Raw genomic sequence first — 20,562 nt, 5'->3', positions numbered from 1 at the left:
GAGGATTTTACTGTGAATAATTTTAAGAAGAAGAATTGGATACACAGGTTTGACTTTACTGTGGATTTTTTCTAATCCACAAAGAGTAAAAAAATATATAAATATAGGTCTAAATATATACAGATAGCATAACCAATATTTTTTTAGTGCCCCTCAGCAAGTCTCAGAGAAACTGTGTGCATTCACCTTTATCAACAACTTCCTCTGATATAATTCTAGCAGGATTTTTGACACCATTCTTCTTGGCTGAAAGGTTAGATTTAATTTAGATTGGTTGGGTCACAAGCACAGATTCAACTTTTAAACATAAATACATTTTAGGGTCATTCCAGAAGCTCAATCTCAACCTGCTTTACCTATACCAAAAGCAGTTTTAATTTGCTTGTGATCATCAACGTGTTGCAACACCCACTTTTGCAAAAATTTAAACCATCTAATCCTGGTACCAAACCAGAGAGAGACCCATGTTTCAAGATGCTTTGAACCCTTTTAAATACAAATTAAATTTACAGATCTCAAAAAGCAAAAGCCTTTTGGAGAAGTGGCCAGACAAGGTAAAGAATAAACTTGCCCAGAATGAGGAGAACTGTGGATAAAAGAGTCAAGAGGAGGCTTTCAAACTTGGGAGGCAACACTGATTTTTGGCATCATGCTCAGGGCATTTTACTATTATTTTTTTTTATCAACCTTTATTTAGCCAGGAAATAAATTGTTGAGATTAAACATTTCTTTTCCAAGAGGGTCCTGACCAAGGAAGGCAGCAGCATAGCTCAGTTGACTACATCCGATAAAAATGCCCATATCACAACTCAAATGAACAAGCACACATAATAACTATCTCCATGATTCAAATAATCCTACATCAGACAAACCATCTAGGAACAGATGCATCTGTCTCACAGTCATTTAGGAGTGGTTTAAAAGCATTGAGTGAGCACAGGTCATTCCAGCTTGAGTGACCAGCAAACCTAAAAGCCTTCTTACCGAGCTCAGTCCTGACCCTCGGGGCAGACAGTACATGAGGTTCTGCGAGCGAAGACCATGAGCTCAGCTCTTTTTCTGTACAACATAGGCAAGGAGATATGAGGGAAGCAGGCCTTTGATACACTTATAAATGAAAAAACAAACAAACAGCTTTTTAGTCTGCAAAATGACTAGAAAACCTACCCTACATGGGAATAAAACATACAGTGACGAGTGACTGACTTTAAAATGAATGATGAACTGCAAAGGCACCAAGATGCACAGTATCCAGAGCATGCAAGCTTTGAGCAGAGGCATGCATATAAAAAAACATTGGCATAATCAAGCAAAGACAGAAAAGTAGCAGCAACAAGTTTCTTTTTTGGATTCAAAAGAAATTCATCATCTGGTTCTGAAATAACTGAAGCTTCAACATTGTTACAAGTTGCTGAACGTAAGAAGTTAAAGGTCAAGGCATCATCACTTAAAATTTGTAGATATGGGATACAAATTCCCTTTGCGTCCTTTCAAGGGTGCTGAATGATGGCAGACTCTGATTTATTTTTATTTTTTTGGCTGGTAGCAACATTATGTTTGCTTTGCTGCCATTTAAAATCAATTTCAAGCCACAACAATGTTGTTGGATTTTACTGAAAGCAGTTTGCCACTGCATCAAAGCAGGGTCTAGAGTGGGGGCTGAGCATTACATTATGGTGTCGTCAGCATAGAGATGGAAATTTGCATTAGAAACATTATGATTTGCATCACTGATATAGATAATAAATAAAAGGGACCTAGGACTAAACTTTGAGGGACACTTTTGGAAAGTAAAAGTGTATTTGAGATAGTTCCCCCAGCCAGCACACCTTGTCTCCTACCCTGAAGGTAACTATCAAACATTTTTATATTATTAGGTATATTTTATTTTGAATGGTATTGGTGGAATAATGAAGAAAGAAGACTATCTAAACGATTTAACGTCTCCTGAAATCAACAGCTCCATGATTCAAATGTGCACACATTGGGTGCCATAGAGAAAAATAATCCCAGACACACAAATTAATTAAGCGGGTTAACGTTAAACCTTTGGAGTGATTCACCATTCAAAGCCATTGGAACCTTATGGACTATGCTTAAAAGCCAAATCTGTACCAGGTTAGTAATTAAAGGGACACCAACTTTTTTGATAAGATTGTTCATATATCTAGCCAGAGCCATGTCAGAAAGTGGTGACAACAGAAAGTGTCTGGTGTCGCTGTACCTATCAAGGAGCATTTATCCAAAGGTCAGTAAGGGTGGGCATTTCTGTGCGTTTACACTTCATCCTTTATAAATAAGAGAAAAAAAACAATAAATCTAAACTTGTGCACCCAATGATGGTTTTGCACAGTGCCATCAGTACACCCTAAAAAAGCCTGAATATTATTATTATTATTATTATTATTATTATTATTATAGATTAAGCATTAAAAGCACAACATGAATGTAAAAAGCTAAATCTTGCCTTTCAAGTCCACATATGTATAACCAACGTTAATAAAATATCCTGCTATATATATGTGAAGAAAAAACATACTGTTTCCTTGGAAATATTGTGTTAGAAATTTAAGATTCAAAACTTCTTCAGAGAATAATTTACAGCACTTATTCACGCCTTCGCTCCCAGTGGCGTTCAGATCAGTTGCGCTTTAAAACAGCACGCTGTGCCGTTGTACCTCCCAGCCTCTAGGGGGAGATGATGGCGCGTGTGCTGGTGTGAAATGACAATAGTTTCTCTCGCTAAAGTGAGTCGGAGGTCCAACGTTGGCGCCAGATGAGCTGTGGCGCCAGCTGTACACACAGGCAGTGAGAGGAAACGAAGACGCACAGAGCTGGCCAGTGTGACGAGGCTCACTGACAAAAAAAACAAAAAAACTTGCAAAGCTCTCCTCAACCCAGTGTTTTAAAAAAAAACCTCGAAACGATTCTTCTTCTTTTCTCTCTGCAACGACCAGAAAGTAAAAGGAACGGAAAGGTGGGTGTGTGCATGCAAGGGTTTGTACACTAACTCTTCGTGATCATAATCCCGGTGAACACTTCATCATTTTAAATGCAATGTATTCTCAGCCGTATCTGCCTTTATAGCCGGGCGGCTGTGTTTAGATGGATGTAATCCTGTGGCTGCGTTTTCTTTGCGTATAGGGTGGTAATAGCTGGCCAGCAGTTTACAACTGTGGAAAAATACAGGCCTTGCCCCGCGATTGTCGTAACAGTGATGCCCTAAAACCAGCCAAGACCAAGAACTCCTATGTTTAAGGAACTATATCATCTTAAGATGTAATTGACGCCCGTGATGGCATTTTGTATTTTCTGCAGTAACTATCCTACCACGTCGCCATAATATAGTTTTAAAACACACGGATGAGCGGTTCCGTAAAAAGCCGCTGCTCCGGCGCTTTAAAAAAATGTGAATTTGTGTTTATCTGAACGTCTGCGGATGCTTTTAGCCGAGCTAACAGACTGGATTAGCCGAGTTTTTAGCTCGGCATCATGGCTACGTAGCCTCGGCATGCATGCTCGGTAGCCGCTAACACAATCAAGGCCGCCATTGCTGTGGTGGCGGTGGTTCTGTTGGCTGCCGCGGCGAGAGACCCGTGGAGCGGGTCGGTCTGCCTCGCTCGGACGCTGTTTCACAAAGCCGCCGGGGGCTCTTGTCGACCGGACGGCGTTGTTTTCGCCGCGTCTGGGTTTGCATTCTTTTGTCCCGTGTGGCCGAAAACGCCGCGGTTTTCCCGGGCTTTCCGCGCAGCAGCAGCAGCGTCCATCTCCTGTTAGCCATCTTTGTTTCGGCTAGCCCGACTCCTGCTTGGAATTATAGGCGACTCTTAGCGTGCTACATCTACTTCCCCCTGGCCTAAAAGGTCGGTACGCGGACGTCCAGTGGTTACTTTGGGCCCCCCGTGTGAGTTATCTCACATTTTTTTTCGATCATTTCATTTTGGGGTTGCCCTCCCCGTTTAAATATATAGTGTATGACGGAAGCTAAGGCGGATAACGTTAGCCCCGCGGCAGCCATCTTAGACTAGCTGGAAGTGCTGGTGTGGCACAACAAGATGGCCTGGTAATCATCGCGCTGGGAGAATTTCCGCGTCGTCCCGCCGTCTTGAACTGCGCTCGTCCTCTCCACCCGACCGCCTGCTTTATTGTGAGTATTTTACGTTTTTTTTAACCCACGAAACCACAACGCCCGGGCTCCGTGTTTTTCCTTCGGGCTAGTTAGCTGGCTAGAAGGCGAACGTATTAGCGGCTAGCACAAAGCTGGTTTGTCGTTAACCAGTCGCCCCGTCCACCATAAGCGGCTAACTAGCGGCTACGGAGGCTACGCGTAGCCGTGGTGGGAAGAGGCTAGCAGCCAAATGCGTTAAATGTTTTAATGGTGTGGAGAAGCCGCTGGTTAAAGGACCGGGGGTGTTGGTCGCGTGTTAAAAGCGGAGGCGCGACCCCGGTGCACGTTTGGGCGACCATTTGTGGATCTATGGTGGAACAAGGGAGCTGCGTGGTGGGCTTTATTTTATTTATCACCCGGGTGTAGCTAATGAAGCGAAGCTCGTGCGCTAATGTAGCCAGCAAATGCCTCACCTGGCTCGTTCAGGTAGGAAGTATTACCATATAGGTGCACGAGATATTACTCTAAATAATAAATATATATATATATATATATATATATATATATATATATAATTAGTATTAATGGTTATTTCCCCTCAGTGTGAACTGTTATGGTTTTTGCTGCTGTTTTAATAGCTGGTGTATCAGTTTACGCCAGTATTAGCACAATAGTTAAAGTATCAATGATACTGATGATGGGAGGAGCTTCCTTTGTCTCCTTGGTTACGCTTGTTCACAAAAAATTATAAATGTTTCACCTATACTGTTGTTTTTTTTATTAGATTGCTTGTTTTGAGTTGCCGTTTCTCTCATCAGCTTGAGATTAAAGACGTTGAAGCGTTTTGATATAAAACACATTCGTTTTCCCGGTGCATGTAGTTTGAACGTCTTGGACAAATTCAGTACGTTGAGGCGGATAACTTCATAGATATCGGCTGGCATAAAGTTTGAAGGGCATATATTGGCCGTAAACTTTGACGCACAGGGATCGGTCCAATGGGGCGCTGCTCATTATAAAAAAAAAAAAAAAAGACTTTAATCACGGTTCTGTTGCTTAACAATTGTGCTAGATAAATATTACGGTACTTTGTGTTTTTCTGCGCATTAGCTTTTCAGCTCCGACAACATGGTCCTCCCAGCTGGCCAGAAATGACGCTGATGCACATGGTGTGAAGGCAGGACAGTCGACATATATTGTTCGCCTTTATTTCACATCAAAGCACTCACAAAAAGGGACGCATATAAACATTTAGTCTTCGGTGCATCACTGTGCGCAATATCACAATCACACTGCTGTCTGGGTGCAATATTTGGTGGGCTACCATAATTCATTTTCAGTAATACATTTGGCTGTTTCAATATAGCTTTACTAGACATTGAACTCATAACAGATATAAAATACAGTACTTTTTATTGTCCTGGTGTAGAAGATGGTTACTTTTTTATTGATTAGACAGTAAGGAATAAGTAGCAGAAAGAAAAGTAAAACAATACAAAGGTTTCTGGCTCAGTGGTGATCCAGATAAAGGCTGGTAGAATGGCGCCCGGTCAACGATGGAAAAATGTTGGTTATTCACAACAGATACGTGCTTTCCTGGTATTGTTGCCATACTTAATTGTTGTGGTTGTTAAGCAACAAATGGTCTACTGTAAACCGCCTCCTTGTTTGTAAGTTTAGATTTAAACAAACATCTATGAAAATATTTGTTGGACTGTGTTTTACCTCATTTGGCTCGTCACTCATCTGTCTTTTTTGTCTTTATTTCAGGCTAGAGCGCGGCGCAGCCAGGGAAAAAAAACAACACCATATAACCCCGATTCCTCCTTTGGTCCTCATCCGGCAGAAAAACGGAGGCCGTGGGGCTGGAGTGTGTTCTTATGGCCGAGTCAGAGACTGAATGTGACACGCCAGGGCTCGACACACTTGGGTCGGAGTGTGTCATAGCCCACAGCCATGTCGACCTTCACTACGGCGCCGAGACGGAGATCATGACGGAGGAGAAGCGCGGCCTGGAGCTGGAGATCCACGGCTCCGACCTGAAGATCCAGGGGCTCGGGGGGGAGCTGGGCGCCGTGGCGTGCGTGGACGCCATCGTCGCCGAGACGGACCACGACTACATCAAGGTGGAGCACGCGGACATGCACTGCTTCACGGCGGCGGAGATCAAGACGGAGGCGGGCGAGACGCTGCTGGGCGAGGTGCTGCTGAAGACGGAGGGCGAGCACATGGTGAAGATGGAGTCGGACCACGGCGGGGAGCTGACGGTGGAGTCGGAGAACGGCGTCATCATCCACGAAGCCCACGGCCTGCAGTGCAACGAGTGCGGCGAGATCTTCGGCAGCATAGCCGACCTCCACCAACACTTCGAGATCCACAAGGACCTCAACCCGTACATCTGCATCCACTGCGGGGAGAGCTTCGCCGTGGAGGCCAGCCTCAAGCAGCACATGAAGATCCACATGAAAGAGAAGCCGTACGTCCCGCCGGGCGTCGACCTCATCGGCAAAGATGTCATCGACGCCTACAGCCTTAAGTCCCACCAGATGATCCACCTGCCGGACAAGCCCCACCGGTGCACGGAGTGCGGCAAGAGCTTCGCCGCCGCCATAACCCTGAGAGAACACATGAAGATGCACTCCGAGGACAAGCCGTACAAGTGCACGCAGTGCCGCAAGAGCTTCGTGCGCAGGCGGCACCTGAAGAAGCACCAGGAGGTCCACGCGCGCGAGAAGCCGTACACCTGCGGCCAGTGCGGCAAAGGCTTCGCCACCACGTCCAACCTGAAGCAGCACCAGAAGACCCACGCCGTGGTGGTGATCGGCGACAAGCCGCACCGCTGCGCCCAGTGCGGGAAGTGCTTCGCGGCGGCGGCGACGCTGCGGGAGCACCAGCGCATCCACTCGAGCGAGAAGCCCTACAAGTGCAACATGTGCCGGAAGAGCTTCGTGCGCAAGCGGCACCTGAAGAAGCACCAGCAGGTCCACGCCGGGGGCAAGCCCTACACCTGCCGGCACTGCAACAAGGGCTTCAACCACTCCTCGTCGCTGTCGCGCCACAACAAGACCCACCTGCAGAACCCCGTGTTCTCGCCGCCGCAGCCCGGCAAGCCCATCGTCTTCGTGTCGCCGCCGAAGCAGAGGGTGCTGCAGGAGGGCGAGAAGCCGTACATGTGCCAGCACTGCGACAAGGGCTTCAACCATTCCTCCTCCCTGTCGCGGCACCAAAGAGTCCACTCGGACGGCAAAACTTACACCTGCGGCCACTGCGGCAAGAAGTTCAATCACTCCTCCTCGCTGGCGCGGCACCAGCGGATCCACCTGGAGAAGCACACGGCGCTGTCGTCGCCGGTGCAGCTGCAGGCGCAGCAGCTGCAGGCGCAGCCGCAGTCCCCGCCGACGGCGCAGCCGCAGCAGTACACCGCCGTGCCCGTCGGCAAGGTGTTCGCCAACAACGCCTTCCCCAAGCAGCTCATCCTGTCGGTGGAAAAGCCGTACAGGTGCTCCCACTGCGGAAAGGGCTTTAACCATTCTTCCTCTCTCTCCAGGCATCATAGGATCCATGTAGATCACAGACCAGTTCCCCACCCTTAGTCACACTCAGCCCTCCTTATCCACCCCTTTTTTTTTTTTTTTTCATTAGCTTCTGTTCTCCCAGACCCTCAGCGCCACAGAAAACGGCCGGCCCCGCTCCCGCAGACGGAGCGGCCACGTCAGCTCGCTGGCTCAGAATGAATTGACAATAATGCACATTTATTCAAAGGACGGGGACTCGGAGCTAAAGCCGAGGCTTTGTTCGCAGCTTCAAGAGTGTGCTGTGAAGGAATTTCTCGTGATTCTGCTTCACTCGCTGCAGGACGCCCAGAACTTTTTAAAAGAAGAGAAAAAACACAAATGTTTTGAAAATAAAGTGGTGGCTTTTGGGTAAATGTGCTTCACACTTTTCATCCTTTCGTTTATGTATCTAGACGTGCACATTTGCTTTTCAGCTGCGGCCCTCGGAAGCATCAAACACAACTGAACAAGAACTCATGGCCTCCATTTGAAATTTTATACTGTTTTTTTTTTCCTCCGCTAACTCACATGAAGCAAATATCAAATTCAATGTAGATACTTCTTGATTTTCTTTTATATATATATATGTATAGGTAACTAGTGTGCCGTTCCAGAAGATCCATTTTTTTGTTGGCAAAACTCATCCTTGTCTCACGTTTTCTTTTCTGACTTGATTTGTTTTAAGTATTGGATATATATATATATATATACAGAGAGAGAGAGAGAGAAAAGAGGAAAAAAAATGCCATCTTGTATATTTATGAGATCGGATTTTTGTACGTCTCTGGTGGTATGGCACGGTTTCACGAAATGTACAGAGAGCAATACCGGCTCGCACCAGAGTCTTTTTTTCTGACATGCAATTTAGCCATGAGGAGAATAAAAACCTGGGTAGCATATTGCAACATGACCCGTGTCCTAATTATTTACCGCGCGGTTTTCAACTACACCTAAGATCCAAATGTGCATTGATGCTTTGGAAGCTAATTACCTGTGTATAGAGTTCTAGGGGTAACGCATATTCTTGTTGACCTGCAAACTTTCATTGTTTGATCCAAGACAAAAAAAAAAAAGAAAAAGTTGTGTATACTAAAACATGAGAATCTCATTTTACAAGATTTTTCTGAAGTCCAATGGATTGCGCTCTATTTACTGTTCTGTGTAAAATATCTTTTACAAACTGACGTATTTTTTTAGATATGGCTTGGGTTATATGAAAGCGACTGAGAGACAGCATTTTATGAGAGTTGAACATTTTGGTGAGCAATATCTTTTTTTTTTTTTATTTTTTTTTCTCCTTTTGGATAACAGTTGTCACTGTAGCATAGTCCTTTTCCTTGTGTTAGTTAGGTGCCTTATTGCATGCAATGTAGAAATGTATGCTGAGCTGTTATTTGAAAAGTTAGGGTTTTCAGGACTTTTTTTTTTTTTTAGTTCATATTAACTTGCCCTACATTTTTAATTTGTCACTTTTTTTTCTTTTTTTTTTTGGCTTTCATGTATATTGCAATGTTACACTGTTACAACTGTGTTTTACCCCCTCTTGATTTTTATTTTTTTTTTTGTCAATGGCCTCGTAGAGAAATGGTGTAAAACATCCATATAAACTATTCTTAAGGGCAAACCCTGTATCACATCTTCCCCATCTGAGTGGCACATATATGGATAAATAAAGGTTGTTGACTCTCTCATGGTGTTTAATTAATGCAATGCTTAAACTCATCGCTGTATGTCATAATGATGCTAATTTAAAAAAAAAAACTTTTTTATGGAGATTGGATAGAAGTTTTCTGATCGTGCACTTACACCGTTTGACCACATGGTGTCGCTCTGTCACCAAACAAGCCGTTCTAGCCTTCCGTTCCAGTCTGACTACGAGCTAGTGGTGCGTTGCGTTCGCCTCGGAAATCAAAAACAGAGCTGGGAATGAGGCAAACCCGAGTGAAAAGCGTCCCAGATAACTAGTCGGAGATATCAGGATTCCAAAATAAACACGACATGGTTAGGATATCAAAATGGCAACGGCCAGGAGAGCTGTTTTATTCGTAGTAGGCCTACCTCTTATAAACAGAGCCTACTTAATATATTGGTTGGCCGCGGGGTCATAAAAACCTCATTTACCGCGTCACAAACTAATGATGGCAGCAAACTCAGTGTCATACTTTAAATTCGTTAATAAACCAACCAATAACGCAGAAACTGCAAAGAAAACCATAAAACAGTTTAAAGTAGCTTTTTCTCCACGTACCCTGAGATCTATTCACAAAATGCATGTGCAAAGACTGAACAGCACAGCTACAGTGACATGGTTTGACTGCCAGTTATCACAGATTTCTTTCCTTTTTTTCTTTTTTTAACACGACCCTGGCGGTCCTTTTATCAAAAGTATGCTCACGGGAAAGGAGGGCTGAGAGGGGGGGAAGATGTGCAGCAAAGAACCGCAGACCCGAGTCAAACCTGGGTCAGCCACGTCGTGGACTAGGGTCTACATGGGCTGTGTGTGCCAGCAGTACATCAGGTGGTTTATTTATTTATTTTCTTTAACAAGATTTGCAGTATGTTCTAGGTAAAGGAGCAAACATGCATATTCCTTTTAAATCATTGCCCAGCTAAAACTTAAAAACCTGAACAGGATGCTAGAAACCAATAAATACAGAATTCCTACCTTTTTAGAAGTGCTTTCCCCCTAGTCTTCTTTGCAGAAAAAGCCAAGGCTATCTACTTACAATCCAAACCACAAAGGATGCATGTTCTGTTTACATCGATTGGAGAGCGCTGACTCTTTCTTGCTACACTCAAAATCCAAGTTTTGTGTGAAATTCAGTTCCCCTGAAATAATCTGTTGTCCTGTAGTCAGGAGTACACGGTTGAAAGATGGAGAGGCTGATTCTACAGCAGATTTGTTTAATGAAGTAACATAATTTCTTACACTCATCATACACAACTATTCCCCTACATTTGAAGGTCTTTCCTCACTAAAGCTCCACAAGGGAGCAGAATATTTCAACCTGCTTTTTCTCTCACTTATCTGTTTTCCCTTGATCTAGAACAAAGAGACCGATCAGATCATGCTTGGGATTCCTTTTTTTTTGGGGGGGGGGGGGGGGGGGGGGGTTCTCCCACCCAATTCGACTATTTCCATAAATTTGGAAACTATACTATAATTTGCTTCTAGGTTTTAAAAGGTGAACTGATCTTTTCGTTTCCAGCAGTTTGTCTTTTTTTTTTTTTTTTTTTTTTTTTTAAGTTAGACTAACTCACTATTTGGGTTAAGCTATTGTTAAAAAAAAAAGACCCAAAGCACAAAACTGTCAAAAACGAGAACATGTTTATTTTTTATTTCTTTTACCGAGAACCACAGGTTCAACAAGAAAAACACCTTGACATCTGCGCCCTGAAAAATTCGCCTGTAGAGCTGATGTTATATATTTTTAATAAAGCCATAATGGTGCAGGGCAGATTATTTCAGTTATTTATTTTATACCTGTATTTACATACAGTTATAAAGGCCAAATTTAACGCCTCCTCTTGCCTGATCCTCCCACAGCTCCTGTCCGTTCCTCTGACCTCTGACCAGCCCAGCATCCACCTGCGTTGGCTGCATATCCCCCTTCTCTCCCTCAGGTGGTCTGAGAGCATCTTTCAACAGGATTATCTTCACTGGCAGTTGCAAAAAAAAAAAAAAAATCTTTCCTGACGTGTTGACAACCGTCACTCGTTCGCAGCAAAAGTACAGAGCCAAAAAAAAAAAAAAAAAACTAGGGCTTCACGTTCTGATTGGTCAACCCGTGGATCAGGAATCAGTGAGCCCATGTGGGTCGTTTTTTTTTTTTTGGGAAATCAGCGGCCACAGACCTGCATCTGAAGTTATAGACATGTGTCTAAAGTGACAAACAGAGAGCCTGACAAGTTACAAACATTGATATATATTACATCACTGGTTAAAAACCACTGGACTTTTTTCATCTCATCATGTGACTTCAAAAGGGTAGGGCCCCTAACCCTGAAGGCCCCGGGGCTTCAGCCTCAGTAACCACCATGCATTAAGGCGGCTCTGCTCATAAACATCCTTTGAAGCTGTGCTTTCTGCACGCAACCACTTGATTTGTTTGGGTTAGAGTCGCATTCACTACATGTAACATTGCACTCTTACACAACTGTGTCTTGTATAATAAACATGTTTTATCACAGCTTACTGCTGACGCGGTGATCCGCCATATTGGATCCGACATTCGGCCTTAAAAATTTCTCCGACTTTCCGAGCACTAGCGACCGTTACTTTTGATTTTTCCGATCGGAAGCCGGGATTTCCCAGGCCCCGCTGCAAATGGAAGGCAACATGGGGGGAATGCAATAAAAGCTGCGATTGAACATGTGAGGAAAGCTCCTGGGAATCACCTCTGAGCTAAACAGAAACACAATGTCCCCCACATTCACTCAGCTACGCAGGTTTGCATTTTCTTCACAGCTGGAGGCGGATTTTAGTTTGAAGCAGAGGGTCAACGATTTGCTCTGCAGTCGCTGGCGTGACCTTTGAACACACGGTTTCTTGTGAAAGTTCACATTACAAACACATCTATGGCATTTTACACCAGAACACAGTGGATTCGTGTGAAAATGTTTCAATAGAGAATTCCTTATTTCCAAGTTTTTACAAAATGCATTTGTGTTCATCACCGCATAGTCACTACATAGTAAAACGAAAATTTGTGGCACATGTTTCGGGACTTTGTGTTCCACCTGGGCACACCTGTGGACAAACTTATCTTATCCTTTTATTAGAAAATTGGCCGCTGTGATTGACCAGAGAGTTGACAAACCTTCAAGCTGTAGCACACAGTTGATCAGTGGGATCATGTTTCATTCCATTTGCCTTGCAAATCAAAACCAGGAGCTGGGTTTTGGGGGTAAACCCGAGCAAAAAGCACTCCAGTTTCACAGTCAGAGATGTCGGGATTCCAAAATAAAAATAAAAATTAAAAAAGTTACAATACCAATATGGAATCGTTTTGTTGTTTTGTTTGGAGTACCTTTTATGAACGTCATTCAAAGCTGTACTTTCCACGTGCAAACACCACTTTTACTTTGTTCGGTTCAGAGTTGCAGCCGCTACATGTAACAGTGATTTTAGATGCACTCTTACACAACTTTGTCTTGTATAATAAACATGTTTTAATAAACATGTTGATGCGAGGAGCTGCCATATTGGATCCGACAATCGGCCTTAAAAATTGTCTCCGGCTTTCCGAGTCAGCTGATTTTTCCAATCGGAAGCCGGGATTTCCGAGTTCCGACTGCAACAAAAGGACACACAGGTCAGTTAACTTGCTGTCTGTTTATCAACTGGATGGTGAGCTCTCACTCTAGTCTTTTCCAACTTAAAACAGGGTTTCTTTCAGGGTTGACCCATTAATCCCTGTCTCTGCAGAAGCAGAGGATCACCTCAGTGCAGAGGGTACATTTTATGGCTCTCTTTCAAACTGGCTTTTTTTTTTTCTTGCAGGAAGGCCAGGATTTGTGGAGTGCGACAACTAATAGTTATCCCTTTGACAGATTCTCCCTTTTAAGCTGTAAATTTCTGCAGCTCTCCAAAGTCACCATAGAGGCCTGTGGACCACTTTTCTGATGTTGTTGCCCACATTGCCAGTTTAGGGAGAGGGTGGGTGGTCTTGTTTTATTGTTCACACTTATGGCATATTATCCATCTTCAGATGGCTGTATTATTGCTGTTTGCTGTAATGTGATGAAATGGGAATAAGTTCAAGGGGTGCGAGTGGTTTTGCTCATCAAAGAAGATGCTCAGAGTGTGATAGAAATACTACTCTGATAATCCATCATCAGCAGGTGGGATGAGTGACATGCACTTAATTTGAGAAACAAACATAAAGAAGGTAAAAGGAATAGGTAATAGGAAATAGGTCATTCCAGAAGACTATTTACACGAAGTAGTGGAGTTTTAGACCAAAATAATCACACAAAAATGCATTTATTCATCCTTATATATATATATATATATATATATATATATATATATATATATATATATATATATATATACATACATATACTGTGGGAGGAAGCCGGAGTACCCGGAGAGAACCCACGCATGCACAGGGAGAACATGCAAACTCCACGCAGGAAGACCCAGAGTTGGATTTGAATATATATATATATATATATATATATATATATATATATATATATATATATATATATATATATATATATATATATATATATATGTGTGTATGTATGTATATATATCTATATATATATCTATATATATATATATATATATATATATATATATATATATATATATATATATATATATATATATATATATATATATATATTCAAATCCAGTCCAAAAACATGACTGTTAGGTTAATTGGCCTCTCTAAAAAAATTGTTCTTAGGTGTGAGTGTGTGCGTGAGTGATTGTTTGTCCTGTTTGTCTCTGTGTTGCCCTGCGACAGACCGGCGACCTGTCCAGGGTGTACTCCGCCTCTCACCCAGTGAACGCTGGAAATAGGCACCAGCAACCCCCGTGACCCCATGAGGGATTAAGCGGGTCAGAAAATGAATGGATATATATATATATATATATATATATATAGATAGATAGATAGATAGATAGATAGATAGATAGATAGATAGATAGATAGATAGATAGATAGATAGATAGATAGATAGATAGATAGATAGATAGATAGATAGATAGATAGATAGATAGATAGATAGATATACTAATATTTATTGCTGCTCTCATTGAAACGACAGTGGAATAATCCTTTAGTTTTGGTCTAGAGTCGTCTAGAGTTTACTGTCACATTGTATCCTAATTCTGATGAGGACAAGTACACCAGACAACAATAAACAGTGTGATAATCGCCCGTCCCCGATCTACAGATGTAAAAAAAATTGTCTTAAAAGTCCTACATTAAATGAGTTTCTATGCTGGCTGAGCTTTACAACACCTTAAGTCAGGTGGCTGTTAATACATATATATATATATATATATATATATATATATATATATATATATATACACCAAGTTATACATAAATTCCAGTTATATATATATCATAGAAAACAAAGCGTCTTGGTGAATATACGATTTTATTTTTGTAACTCGAGACAAAAAGAATGAAATATTTGGACAACTTATTGTCTTTCTCTACACAATTGAACCAATGAAACAATGGGGGGAAAAAAAACTTTCAATTGCATAAAATGAAAACTATATAACAGCACATACACAAGGAAGCCTGGATATATTTTAGCAGATTTCTCAAAGCTATTTACAATCAACGTGTTCACTGTACATTTTTACACAGACCTGTGTTGTCATGTGTGTCAATACGTGGAGGTAGGCACCATAGTGACGGTCTATCCCTTTATGTAGCGCTCGCATACATCAGACGTGTGGTTTAAGCCTTTTTCATGCACGTCGGAGAAGTGTCCTCTGCTATACGTTCATCACCGGAGTGAGCTGTAGCAGTGAGCTCTGCGGTCGGATGGTGCTGCTCTTTGAATGCAGTTTCTCCAGGTTCTGCAGGAAGCCCCTCCTCTTGAGACCTTCGAGGATAACAGTGTTGCTAGATGCAAGGCTGACACGGGTCCTGTAAAGGGCCAAAAGAAATACCACTTTGGTGACGTGTCAACCGTTCGAAGCACACGGCCAGGTGCACAGAGAGTTCAATGCCAGGAAAGGGACTCTTTTCTTCCTCTTCAATTCTAAAATGAGTTTTTAAGTGCTGCGCAGCAATTACGCATAATTATTAGCAATGACTCCCTTCTGTTCAAACAGTGCGTGGTGTAATTGGCCAAAAGGTGTTTGTTCAGCTTTATTGCAATTTACCTTAAAAGTAAAACAACACATTGCGGGAGCAAGGCCAACCACAGACATGCGACCCGGGGGTTAACAAACGTCAGTTCTGTGTTTACGTTGGCCAGAGGCCCGTTCAGAAAGGCAGGCCGTGGTGTGTGGGCGCACATCTGGAAGGGCACAAGCGCTTTGCAAAAAGATTTCATCCCTCTTAGTGCTTCTTCGGACAACCACAAAAAATGCCTATTTGTGAAACAGAAGGAAAGTTTAAATACTTTGGGGTAATACGAATCTGAAAAGTGTGGAGAGCATCTTAATCCAGCCCAGACGAGTCGGCGCTTTGTAGCACCACCTCTTGATGCAATAACCGCTGTAAGACTCTTATGTTGCTACCAGCTTTAAAAATCTGTAGACTCAAATCTTGATGGATTTTTTTTTTGCAAAGCACGTCGAACTATGTCAGATTGGGGGAAAAGGGTCTGTCGGCATCGCTTTTCCAATGTTGCCTGATTTTCATGTTGAACAGTATTCCAACAGCATATGGCTGAGTGGCGTGTTGAGTTTGACCTTTCTGCAACACTTACCACTAGACCTAGGCAGCAAAAATTCAGTTTTCGCGACCAGAACAACTTCTCCCATGTTTCCTGTCCACTAACATAGCTTGTGTCAAACCACGATCTTGACTTCTTCTGCCTTCATTTTAACATTGACTGTCTTTTCCCCACTCTTCTATTAAGATCAGGTTTAAAGAGTGCACAGCTGAAAGCTTTCAAGTCAACAGACTCTTCCACCTGAGCTCTGGATTGCTGCAGTTCCTCCAGAGTGACCTCAAGCCTCTTGGCTGCTTCTCTAATCAAACCTCTCCTTATCCCTCCTGTCAAATTTTTATTTTTATTTTATTTTTTCATATCTATGTATACTTCCACTTCCATAATGTGCACACCCCTGTCTAGGTCTATCGCATGAAATGACTATAACATGTGTAGAAGTTCTTGCATGTGGTTGTAGTTGCAATGTGGCAAACGGTGAAAGACTTTAATGGGTGTGAATACTTTAGCAGGCCACTGTATACACTGGCCTTAGAATGCAATGGCCTCAACACAACATCTCTGATTAGGGGTTTTCCAAGGCAATGCAAAATAATTTCTCATCACCTTTGATGAAAACTAAAGGGAAACATAAAGAAAGGAACTCACCGAGGGGAATCTATACCACTGTCTCCAGTGATGCTCTGGTTCTCCACCATTTCCTCTGCTCTTCTGGTTCCAGTGGGTGGGCTCTTGATGGCCCTGTGGGTCTGAGGGACACCATTCTCATCAAAGCAATCCTGCCGCACTTCCTCCACATTCACAGGCCAGTGCACAGAGCCACCGTCGCCCTCGTCGGCTGACTTTCGGACAGTCTCCGAGTCCGATTCGAGCTCGCTGGCCTGGCAGTAGTCAAAGATACTGCTGTCTGCACCTTCACATGCCTCTGGACAGTCGGCATCTAGAACGGATCCACAACCTTTCCCCCCCAATGGACCTCTCACAGGACTTGAGTCACAGAACGTCCCTGGGGATCTAGTTCTCTGATGATGCAGTCTCCAGCTGCTCTCTGCTGGTCTTGTGGATATGAGGGAAGCTTCCCTCTGGCATAAGGGAGGAAGTAGATCTTTTAAAGCACTCTCTGTTGAGTCTTCTTTGAAGGCAGCTTGCGGCTGTTGAAACATGGCTTTATAATAGGAATGTTGATGCATTTTTGATTCAGTGTTACTGTAAACCAGCTGGTGACCATGATGGCTTACTACACCGGTTTGGTAATCCTTTGCATCAGTCATCTCCTCGGTGTTCAGACACAGGGAGCTGCAGCCATCTTCATCCTCTGGTCCATCTGCTCTCTGATAGAGCCTACAGTCATCTTCTATAAAGCCGTCACTGTTTGCCATCAGCGGCGTGGCGTCAGGTTTCAGTTCCACAACCTCCCCGGTGTTAATGTCTCTACTGGTCTCGTGCTGATCATCAGCAGTCACGGAGGGCTCCTTTGGCTTTGGAGCATCGTCCCTTTGTTGACCGGAGAGTCGGAGGGAATGTTTGCGCTGTAAAGAGGGCTTGGGCCAAGGCAGATCTGGATCATGTGCAGGGTTAATGACGGGCTGATAGGGATGGGCAGGGACAACAGTATTCGTATTGGAGTGGTGCTGGATGTTATTGAGGCTGTTACTTTGTATTTTGCTTTGGTCCGATACACTTTTGTACTCCTGCACATCCTGAAAATGTCCATTTTTGCCCTCTCTCTCCCAAATCTCCCTGTTGCTTTGTTCATCCTGATGCCGAACCTTATCACCGATCCTGAGCGTGCTGCCATGTAGATACGCCGAGCTGTAGTCCAGACCAAGCTCTCTACTAAGCTTCTTGTCCGGCTGGAGTAGATGTTCAACAACAAAGTCCCTCTCATGGTCGCAGTCGTATCTGTCCTTGTACGGGGGTAATTTCTGGCCATCCTCTCCATCTGCTGCCATCAGTTTTGCCCGATGAGGGTCCCACGACTTGGAGCGGTGACTGGTGCGATCCTTCCTCCCAGACCCAGATGCTTTGCCCTCCTTGACCTCTCGTCTCCTGTGATCCATGTTGGTGGGAGGTATGTTCTCAGCATCCTTGATTGGATAAGTCTGGAAAGGATTGTCAATGCGCTTCTTGTACAGACACTTCCCCTCAGCATTCCCAGCCTCCTCCACCTGATCTGCTACATCAGCGGGGATTTCTTCCCTAAGCCGTGTTGGAATCAAGTCCTCCTCATCTGGATAAATGTCGGAACATACGGGAGCCCTGCTCTTAACCTTCTCCCTGTCCCTTTCCCTTTGCTTTTCTCGAGATGAGTGGACCCTCCTCTTGCTGCGAGAAGCCTTCTGAGACGACCTTTTCCCTCCAGCTGCTTTAGACAAGTGGTGATGTCTGTGTTTGGAGAGAGTTAGGATGTCGGTTGACATTCCCTTGTCGACTCCCTTGTCTTTACTGTCCAGAGCTCGATCCAAAATCCTGTCCACTCCCCTTTCCCTCCTCTCCTCTAGTTTCTTCATTAGGACCGTATGGCGCGTCAGGTTGTCCACAGTCAGTTCAGGGTTGATGCGTTTGATGATGGCATGCTCCAGGTCTCGGGGCAAGTTGTTCAAGTCTTCCTCGTCTCTTACGGGCCACTCCTCTGGTGGGAATTGCCCCGAAAACGATGCATACTCCTTCTTTGGCTTCTCCTTCTTTCCTCCATTCCTCCTGAACAAGCTGAGACCAAACTTCCTCCCGGGTTTATCCTTTTCTTTCCGATTTGTGGCGTTTGTAGTAGCAGTCGTTTTGCTGATCTCACTGGCCTGACAGTCTGCCGCTGTGGATGTGGACTGATGCTGCACAGAGGGTTTGTGGTCTGACGCCCGGGGCCACTTTAAACTCCTTCCGGTGCATTCGCTTATGGACACGGACACAGAATGCTGGTCAGGAACAGTGGAGGGAGGGACGGTGGCCGTTTCAGTCGTGGCAGCGGTGTTGGGGGAGTTCTGGTGAGGGCTGAAACAGCTGCATGACCTGCAGTGGGCCACAGGGACTGTTTGAGCGCTCTCAACACAGACTTCATTGCTCAGGAGGTAAGTCACAGGAGGGGCCACAGGAGGGTCATCTGTTGAACTGGAGGTCCACCAGTTCTTCTCTCGGACCATGGTGTTGGTGATAAAATAGGTCTGAGGTGTAACGATGAAGTAGCCTTCGCCTGTGTGGTAAATCTTGCGCTCCTTGATCAGAGTTCCCAGGGCGTTGTGGAGGATGTCCTGAGTGGGTATGGTTATGCCTAAGACACCGAAATACAGAAGAGGGTGAGAGACAGCAGGCAGCAAGGGGGATGCATTTTACCCAGACATGAGAAGGTAGTTCTAACAATCCTGGTAAGGTACATTAAAACCTATAGGTGTAGTTTAAGGGATTTTAAAACAGGAACAAAGCCAGGATACATTTCCCTCTAAAACTAATGCTTTTAAATGATGTACTATGCCTTTCATGTAGCAATCGTAAACATCTACGTATTTAATGGAATATTGAATATTTTGTACGAAGTAAGTCTGAAAAGTGTGGGGTACATATGTATTCGCCCCCCTGGTTCAAACCGTTCCGATTACAGCAGCCATTCTTTTGGGTCATGTCTCTGGCAGCTTTACATATCTAGATGCTGAAATTGTTTGCCCATTTGTCCTAAAGCGAACCCATCCCAAGGTAACCCTAGTTGTATGTTTATGGTCTCTGTCTCAGTGTAAAGTCTTCTGCACGCTCTAAGAAGTTTTCTTTCCAGATACCATTGTATTTAGTTATTTGTACATTTCCCCCAACTTTGACCAACTTCCCAATCCTTGCTGAAAAAAGCATCTCCACATCATAATTACACAGAGAACGTTCATCTGCATGTTTGCTACATTCCCCGAGGGAAACGGGGCTCCTTACGGCTTTCCTCCCATACTGGGTGTCTTAACTCAACTCTTCCATCGAGGCCAGATCTGTCAGGTACACCACTTATACTTGTCCTGTCAATGCCTGTGAGACACTTTCTATTATTTGGACGATGGATTGAACAGCACTCAGTGGCCTTCACAGAACAGCGGTATTTATAGTGAGATTAAATTGTCTACATGGATAAACTATTTCCTAATTAGGGGTTATGAATGCATGTTGTTGCACTGAATATTATTTGGTAGTGTCCATGCAAATGGGGCTGAATATAAATGCACTTTATACTTTGTAAAAAATACATGTATTTTCCTCCCACTACACAATTATGTACTACTGTGAATAAGTTTGTGGTTGTAGCATAAACTGTAAAAAGCTTTTTTAATTTTATTTTATGTGATAGATCTGCACAAAATATTTTTAAATTGATGAAGTGAAATGAAAATCTATTAATTAAAAAAACGGAAACTTTGCACTTCATCAAGTTGTAGACATGTTCTGTAAATGAAATGGGGCAAACTATCAGAGAATCCTTGTCAATTCCAGGTTGTGAGGCAGCAGAACATGAATGATGCCAAAGGGGAGGTGACGACTTTTGCAAGTAAATCA

The 20,562-nt window shown here is 43.6% G+C and overlaps 2 protein-coding genes across 4 annotated transcripts in view; one reads left to right on the top strand and one right to left on the bottom strand.

Moving 5' to 3' along the window:
* The first annotated feature begins 2,742 nt into the window (after positions 1 to 2,742).
* On the top strand, positions 2,743 to 9,350 carry si:ch211-198a12.6 (C2H2-type zinc finger protein). Of its 3 annotated transcripts, none has more exons than XM_012880512.3 (2): positions 2,743 to 2,977; positions 5,879 to 9,350. In XM_012880512.3, exon 2 carries the CDS (start codon positions 5,989 to 5,991, stop codon positions 7,699 to 7,701), a length of 1,713 nt encoding a protein of 570 aa, XP_012735966.1. In that variant the 5' UTR covers positions 2,743 to 2,977; positions 5,879 to 5,988; the 3' UTR covers positions 7,702 to 9,350. The 3 variants fall into 3 exon arrangements, with proteins under 3 accessions (XP_012735966.1, XP_035981951.1, XP_021163210.1); XM_036126058.1 differs by lacking the exon at positions 2,743 to 2,977 and adding an exon at positions 3,550 to 3,904; XM_021307535.2 differs by lacking the exon at positions 2,743 to 2,977 and adding an exon at positions 3,926 to 4,147.
* A 5,415-nt stretch (positions 9,351 to 14,765) lies between these two features.
* Positions 14,766 to 20,562, bottom strand: part of stox1 (storkhead box 1) — a 29,125-nt gene continuing 23,328 nt past the window's right edge. The window contains exons 3-4 of the mRNA XM_012880648.3: positions 16,690 to 19,306; positions 14,766 to 15,287 (exon numbers count right to left, since the gene is read on the bottom strand). Of these exons, the coding sequence (XP_012736102.2) occupies positions 15,134 to 15,287; positions 16,690 to 19,306 (2,771 nt within the window). The 3' untranslated portion in view covers positions 14,766 to 15,133. The remainder of the gene's footprint in view (positions 15,288 to 16,689; positions 19,307 to 20,562) is intronic.

This window comes from Fundulus heteroclitus, chromosome 22 (assembly GCF_011125445.2).
Source record: "Fundulus heteroclitus isolate FHET01 chromosome 22, MU-UCD_Fhet_4.1, whole genome shotgun sequence".
NCBI lineage: Eukaryota > Metazoa > Chordata > Actinopteri > Cyprinodontiformes > Fundulidae > Fundulus > Fundulus heteroclitus.
The sequence above is the reverse complement of the archived record's forward strand: the minus strand, read 5'-3'. Positions and strand labels throughout refer to the sequence as shown.

Bases quoted from the DNA above. Each gene is read 5' to 3' on its own strand.
- si:ch211-198a12.6 (XM_012880512.3), top strand. From the start codon at position 5,989: ATGGCCGAGTCAGAGACTGAATGTGACACGCCAGGGCTCGACACACTT.